Source organism: Vanessa cardui, chromosome 20 (assembly GCF_905220365.1).
Source record: "Vanessa cardui chromosome 20, ilVanCard2.1, whole genome shotgun sequence".
In the NCBI taxonomy this organism is placed as follows: domain Eukaryota; kingdom Metazoa; phylum Arthropoda; class Insecta; order Lepidoptera; family Nymphalidae; genus Vanessa; species Vanessa cardui.
In genome coordinates this window covers 2,925,896-2,934,169 of record NC_061142.1, presented here as the reverse complement: position 1 = coordinate 2,934,169, position 8,274 = coordinate 2,925,896, and the positions used below count along the sequence as shown (strand labels likewise).

At 31.7% G+C, this 8,274-nt stretch overlaps 1 protein-coding gene across 1 annotated transcript; it reads left to right on the top strand.

The window, feature by feature from the left end:
- Window positions 1-502: 502 nt before the first annotated feature.
- LOC124538619 (bilin-binding protein-like) lies at window positions 503-7,382 on the top strand. Its single transcript, XM_047115734.1, has 4 exons — window positions 503-676; window positions 3,179-3,395; window positions 4,154-4,261; window positions 7,096-7,382. The coding sequence occupies exons 1-4, from the start codon at window positions 569-571 to the stop codon at window positions 7,242-7,244; spliced, it is 582 nt and encodes a 193-aa protein (XP_046971690.1). The 5' UTR covers window positions 503-568; the 3' UTR covers window positions 7,245-7,382.
- Window positions 7,383-8,274: the final 892 nt, after the last annotated feature.

Genomic DNA, 8,274 nt, shown 5'->3' with positions numbered 1-8,274 from the left:
CGTAAGGAATAAACATAACATTATAAAAATTCAAATTAAGAACATGTTCCTTATTTAATCTTTTAAAAATATTCATCTGATTCCAAAATATCTTTTACTAATAGCAGGAATGTTACATATTATCGCGTTAAAATAAAAGGGTTTCGATACTAATTTCGCGACGAAAAAACGGTCCACTTGTTACGAACTCTACGTTAACGGTCAATATGAATGCTTTCTGTATATTGTTCCAAATTTAATTTCATAAAATTTTTCAATTTAAGGTTCTAAATTTAATTTTATAAAATCTGTCTATTTATTGTTCGAAATTTAATTTTATAAAGTAAGTTCCATTCAAATTAACTCATTCCCTCTGTGTGACGGGACTACATGATCGGAAATATGTAATTTTCTAATTGATATTGTGAAGTAGAAACTGAAAGATTTAAATTAATTTCAAACATATCATCCCGAATTCTATCATGACCTCTGACCGGGAGATGGACGGCTCGTATATAAGGGGATGCATTGCTCGTTTCGCTGTCAGTTTGTGTCAGCATTCGAAGCAGTAACCAGCTTTTGATACAAGATGTTCCCAGTCATCATCCTCGCCCTGGTGGCTTCGGTCACAGCTAACGTCATCGTCGACTCCCAGTGCCCAGACCCTAAGCCGGTTGAAAACTTCAATTTTGCTGCTGTAAGTTTTTTTTATAATAATTACTATAGTATTATTAAATTTATGGTTCTGTGGTTAGAACACGAGAATCTGACCTGAAGATTACGGGTTCAAACCCGTGCAAGTACTAATAGTAATTTTAGTGTATAATTTATTTCATGCTGTTAATATACCACTGCTAGGCTTTCCTCTCCCTTTAAGGAGAAAGTTTAGAGTTTATTCCGTCAAGCTACTCCAATGCGGGTAGGTGTTTGATGCCGCATTATTTTATAATATGTAGTGATAACCATTCATTACAATATATTCTTTATTTAGTAAAATATAAAGTCGTTTTTTCACGAAGTTGATGTGATTTATAACACTATTTGAAAGATTCATTTCTAAAGCAACAATAAAATATTATTTATTGTCATAAACATTAGTTTAATGTGACGAACTCCGTGGTCAAATGGTGTTTACACCGGTTTTCATGGGTACGCCACTCCGAGGTCCTGGGTTCGATTGCCGGCTGAGTCGATGTAGATACTATTAGTTTTCTATGTTGTTTTGGGTCTGGAAGTTCGTGGTACCTTCGTTACTTCTGATCTTCCATAACACGAGTGCTTTAGCTACTTAAATTGGGATCAGAGTAATATATGTGATGTTGTCTCATATGTATGTATATGTATGTAATGTACAAGATAAATTTAGATTACTGAAAATTAATTACGAGTAATAAAATAAAATACTTGAATTGTTTGTGGTTTTGACCAATTAGTGTCTCTATGTGTAGGTAGACTATGACGTCACGGCTACATTAGTACTTGTCTTAAAAGTCTCTTACGAAGAAGATCCAGCATCTGAGATAGCGATACGAACGTATATTAGTGTACAGGTTTTAACTAGGATGTTTAATATCTAAAATTTGCTCCATTGCAAGTGGGAAGTACTCCCATAAACTTCAAAATTATTGTGATTTTTGACGACCTAAGTGGTCAAGTAGTACACCGGTTTTCATGGATACACCACTTCGAGGTCCTGGGTTCGATTCCCGGTCGATGTAGAAAAAGTTCATTAGTTTCTTTATCTCTCTATGATTTTCTATTGTTTAAAGTTCCATGTCATATTATCAAAAGATATTACTTGTTGATGTTTTGATTCGTACAGGATTTTTGACGGCAATTTTATTTCTTGTTCTTAATATATTATCAAATTTAATTAAATACTTAATTATGTCTGTTATGTCATATAAAATATAGGGAAAGCAATTTCGTACCAGAAGTCTCATGATACATCCATTTTTTGATATTTATTTGAATTAGTAAAATGGAATTCGTATGGTTTAATCTAAATATAAAACCTCTTTATCTACTTAATTGGTTACAGCGTACCTTTATAATACTGGTATAATGCAATGACCTTGGGAATTCAATAGACCATAATTTACACATAAGAATTCTGTATAAAGGCCTCTGTAATGGATAGGAGTGTCTCCTATACAAAGTAGTTACGTAATAGGTTCCATTCTTGTTTGCACTATTTTTCAAACTATAAAATTATCTGCTAATGTATAAAAATACATTAGCAGATAATAAAAAAAGTAATAAAAAATTATTACTTTGTATTAAACTAGTCGTAACCCGCGGCTTCGCCCGCGTTTTAGGGAGTTGATTGTCATGTACTAGACAAAAAGTAGCGTTCCTTGTTCCTTTGAGTTTAAGTTTCTTTCGTACCAAATTTCATCTAATTCGGTTCATTGACTCTATCTTGAAAGTGCGACAGACAGACAGAGTTACTTTCACATTTATAATATTAATAAAGATTTAGTTTTTTCGTTGCAAAATTCTTTAATCAGTCTTCCAGTAAAGAGTTCTGTGCTTTGTTCACTTTATGCCTTTAAGCGACCGCTTAACAGCATTAAGTTAAAATCAAAATAAACTTTATTCAAGTGGGCTTTTACAAGCACTTTTGTCGTCAATTAACATTTAAGTGAAGCTACCACCGGTCCGGAAAGTAGATTATACCGAGAAGAACCGGCAAGAAACTCAGTAGTTAAACTTTTTCAACATTTAAAAAAATACAGTGTTAGTTAATACAATTATTTAAATTAATATATCCTGCTTAGAAGTCAACAAGTATTAACTCCACACTTATTTACCGTCTATAAAATCTTGTATCGAATAATATGCTTTTTTTTACCAATATACTTTTTACAAACGATTTGAATTTACGAAACAGCAAAGTTAAAAATGTCTGTGAAATTTTATTATAGAATACGTATATAGAATACGGATACCTTGCCCCAAGAAGTATTTATTGACTTTGCGGAGTCGGAAACTTGTCGTTATAAGCTTATCCTTACTCCTAGTGCACATGCAATGAATATCACTAATAATAATTCCTCAATTGTCCGAATAATAATATAATGAACAAATATTATTTTATCTAAAATTCTCGTATATCGTTTAGTGTAGACACCGAGACATCTTTCAAGAAAGTCAACATCATATATTAACGTATGTTTTTTAATTTGTTTTTATTCAGTTCGGCCAAGGAACATGGTATGAAGTGGGCAGGTACCCCAACAACGCTGAGAGGACGGGAAAGTGCGGTCACGCTGAGTACGAATTGGAAGGCGATTTCTTCAAAGTAAAGAACGTCCACATTGCCAACAACAAGCTCGCTACCATTGAAGGCACTGCCAAGCTCGCTGACGACGCTGGCAACACTGGCAAACTTCTCTTCACCCTGCCCTATGGACGTAAGAATAAATTACGTTTTTTATATACATTGGCACTGTAAGAAAATATTAACCAACCATTTCATATTCAACGCGTCTACTTACATTTGGCCCAGTGATTAGAACGCATGTATCTTAACCGATGATTGCGGGTTCAAATCCAGGCAAGCACCACTAACATATATGTGCTTAATTTGTGTTTATAATTCTTCTCGTGCTCGGCGGTGGAGGAAAACATCGTGAGGAAACCTGCATGTGTCTAATTTCATCGAAATTCTGCCACATGTGCATTCCGTCATATGTGTGGTGGAATATGTTCCAAACCCTCTCCTTAATGGAAGAGAAGGTTTTATCCCAGCGGTGGGAACCTTTTCATAATAAACGAGCCTCTAAAGTATGCATCTGAGATGTATTGTCATTTCAAACCGAGACCCTTTTTCGCGGTAAAATACGAGATAAGTGGTCTGGTCTCTACAGGATTCTCTCGGAAAAAGGTTAACTTTAATCCCTTTAAAAACCATATCAGATTAAACATAATTCTCAAATTAATTTCGTGATAAACCTTTGTCGAAATAAAACAAAAATAATATGCACTCGCCTAATTGTTTAAATGTAATTTTACTGTCGAATTACAAAAATGATAATGATTTATCTAAATAGGTGCGGTCAACATGTGTGGATATTAATTGATTTTAGTGATATAATTCGTCACAGTATACCGAATATAAATGGATTATTTACTTGAAGCATGTATTTATAGAAAATAATTTCATTTCCAGCATCTGGCGCTGAAACTAAGAACGTCTTGAACATTCTCGCCACTGACTACAAAAACTACGCTATCGGCTACTATTGCAAATACGATGATGACAAGAAGACCCGTCAAGGTAATAATAATATTATTAATTGGTATAAATTAATTTAAAAATGGAACGTTCTAATCATTTAAAACTATTGTTTTTTTTTTTTATTAAATACTTTAGACCACGGAGGAAGACGAAACTGCCAAAATATACTTGCATTATTTCAATCAAAAATAATTGTTATAAATTAATTTAAAAATGGAACAGTCTGATCTTTTAATAATATTGTTTTTTTTTTTTAATTAAATACTTTAGACCAAGGAAGACGAAACTGCCAAAATATAACTGCATTGTTTTAATCAAATAAATTCGTCGTTGAGTCATAAAAAAATTAAATGATATAAATTTCTTTAAAAATTTGATCAATTAATCCAATTGATATAGATGAGAATTATCCAAATCTGATCCAGTATCGATATTCACTGATAGTATTATCGAACGTTATTCCAAATTGAAATATGTGCACTATTGACTCATATTAAAAAAAAAAAACGATAGTAACAAGATTAAATGTAGGATCCACACAAGAGATTAATATTAGCATTCCTTTGCTGTTAATCATCAAGCATTACACAATAATTAATTCTCAGGTCTGGGGTATATCTTTTCGAACCGTGAGGATTCTTATTAAAGATACTTCATTGTTTTCCATGAATGTTTTCAAAGTCTAATTAGGATTCCCCGCCTGATAATAAAAGTGTTTAGTCCAGGATTGTGTTTGGTTACTCAAACTGTTTCATATTGCTCGTAGGAATAATTCATAGACGATAAGTTCTTTCCAAATCTTATTTGAAATTTTGGAATCAATTCGCTGATTTAATAAGATACAGAGACATAGACAAAAGAATCTGTGTATGCGCCAACATAAGATAGATTCGGTTTTATTTCTTAAATATAAAAATGGCGTTAATATGTATAAAAATAATTATGTAGGTGAGTAAAATAGTAATTAACAAAACTGACAACTCGTCGTTATATAAATATTTATCGTGGTCGTTTAAACGAGTTTTGATAAAAATGTGTAAGACATGAAGATAAAATATTTGTTCTAGTGCATTGATAATATTATCAATAATACATTGTTTTAATACGCTTTTAATTAACGTCAAAGATCAGAGATTACTTTTGAAGTACATAGGAATGTTCAAAGAAATTGATTCATTTTAGTTTATCGAACTTTCTAGATAACTTTAGTTCTTAATATGCTTTAACCTTGCTTATCTATACATGTTAATACTCTCGATAGCTATGTAAATATGATTCAAAAGTGTGTATAAGATTTTGCATAAAAACATTTATTACACGAGCAAACTCCGAATTACGCTTCGTCGTGCTAAGGCACTACATTGAATACCGTTCTCTGATTGGTTCATTGACTATGCTTGCTCGTTTGTGAGTTGTGCGTAGTCACACTCAATATAACCTCATTAGTTAAAATTCTCACTATGATTATAAGCATTGTCTTTTTATTGTAATTTTGGTTAAATCATGAAAAATCGTCCATATTATCACGGCGTTATATGATCGCTATCATCATTATCATAACATAGTATAAAACAAAGTCGCTTGCTCTGTCCCTATATCCTTGTATACTTAAATCTTTAAAACTACGCAACAGATTTTGATGATGTGTTTTTTTTTAAAAGATAGAGTGATTCGAGAAGAAGGTTTCTGTATATGATACATGGATAATTTAGTAAAGAAGAACTGATAATTTTAGAAGATTCTATTGTGATGTCATATCATTGCTCCGTGCAAAGACGGGGCGGGCAGTTAGTTTAGTGTAAAACAAAGTCGCTTAACGTTGTCTGTTCCTATGTATGCTTAGATCTTTAAAATCAAATAACGGATTTTTTAATAGATAGAGTGATTCGAGGGGAAAGTTTCTTGTAGGTATATATAATAGGTACATACATACAATAACAATATAGTAAAATTGTAATGTAATAGCTAAGCACCCGTGCGAAAACGCGGCGGATCGCTAGTTCTATACTAAAGTATAGAGTGAAAAGGCATTTTCCACCAACTCTTACTCACATTACTCACATATATGGAATGCTAGCATATAGATTTCGATTCAAAATTCATGTTGTTACCTAAAATTGTTTTGTAAAACAATTATAAGTGATTATCATACGATAATACAGCACGTTATTTCGAACGTGATTTTATCATTTATTAAATTTTATTTATTAGCGGATTTATAAATTTGATAAAACATTTAAAATAACTTTTAATACCATAACGCCACTTAGATTAATTACACGTGTGGATTTCATTAATTATATAACACTAGCAAACCGCCCCGGCTTCGCACGTGTACAATGCTGATACTAAATATGCTACCGTATTCAAATCAAAGCAAAATAAACTTTATTTATTTTACAATTAAGTGAAGATACCACCGGTTTGGAAAGTAGATTCTACCGAGAAGAACCGACAAGAAACTCAGTAGTTACGTTGTAGTTGTTTTTTACTTTATATTAGAAACTTATAAAATTGACAGCATTCCTTTATTTTTTGTCCATGTATTATATACAAAAACTTTACTATCAAATCACTCTATTTTTTTAAAAAAACACTTCAAAATACGTTTTCAAAATACGTAATTTTATAGATCTAAGCATACATAGGGACAGACAGCGACTTTGTTTTATACTATATAAATATGACATAGGTATATGGCTGTATCTATTGCATTCCATATTATCTGACTCCAAAACAAAAGAGAGTGTGTTTTATGATTATATTTAAAACATAATACGTATTTAATTTAACATTTAAAAATTGTAAATAAAATTTTTACTCTTCGCAACACTGTTCAATTTTATTTTTGTTTTTTTTTTTTTTGCCTGCAGACTTCGCCTGGGTCCTCTCCAGAACGAAGACCCTGGAAGACAGCGTGAAGACTACCGTCGAGAATTTCGTTAAGGATTCCTCTATACTCGACCTCAGCAAGTTCACCTGGCCGGACTTCTCCGAAGATGCCTGCAAGGTCGATGCCTGAATCACAGAATCCATTTAATTAGATTTTAACAAGAACAGTATCGAGATTTACAGCACGAATGACTATGTACAACAATTTGATCATTTTTGTCATAAAAAGTGAACTTGTAAGCCTTTAAATAAATATTATTATTATACACGTAATTAGTTTTTTCTTTTCTTTAAGAAAGACATATTTTACAATGCTGAGATGGCCCAGCGATTAGAGCGCGTTCATCTTAACCGATGATTGCGGGTTCACACGCAGGCAAGCACCACTATACATATATGTGCTTAATTTGTGTTTATAATTCAATGGAAATTTGCAGGCTCCTACTTTACTTTATATTATACATCTACACTATCTACGTAATATACATATATGTATATTGTATATTGTTATTTAATCTGCAATATTTTCAATGAAAAAGTTCTTGATTGAAATGTCTTTATTCCACTAAAATATTTATGTCGACTTTACGAGTACGTTACAAATTTTACATTTTTTATCTGTTATAAATACCATAGATTAATTGAAGATTTCGTCAAAGTATTATATATATTCGGTTGTTGTTACAGGCTATTTATAGAGATATATCTGTATACAGAATACAGATTATATTTTTCCGATGATAGATATGATTACGGATACAAAATTATTTCGGATTATTCGATATTTTCGGATAGTTTCATTTATCGATGTTAGATTACATAGAAATTGTAAAATAAAAGATACCAAGTTAACTTTATTTATAGACATAATTAACTCTTTGAAATTGCTCTGCATTAAGTAAAAATAAAATTATAATATATTTTATAATCAATTTCGGTTAATTGCATATCAAATCAAATCAAATACTCGTTATCGTACACCAGCAAAAAGAAATATTAGTCATCATCCTCCTGCCCTTATCCCAATTTTATTTGGGGTCGACGCAGCATTCTCCTTCCATACTTCTCTGTCAGACGTCATCTCACAAGTAACATTCTTTCTAATCATATCGTCATTCACACAATCCATCCATCGTTTCCTTAGTCGTCTTCTACCTCTA

Bases quoted from the DNA above. Each gene is read 5' to 3' on its own strand.
- LOC124538619 (XM_047115734.1), top strand. From the start codon at position 569: ATGTTCCCAGTCATCATCCTCGCCCTGGTGGCTTCGGTCACAGCTAAC. The intron at 3,396-4,153 runs GTAAGAATAAAT...TTTCATTTCCAG, and splicing joins CTTCACCCTGCCCTATGGAC to CATCTGGCGCTGAAACTAAG. The intron at 4,262-7,095 runs GTAATAATAATA...TTTTGCCTGCAG, and splicing joins TGACAAGAAGACCCGTCAAG to ACTTCGCCTGGGTCCTCTCC.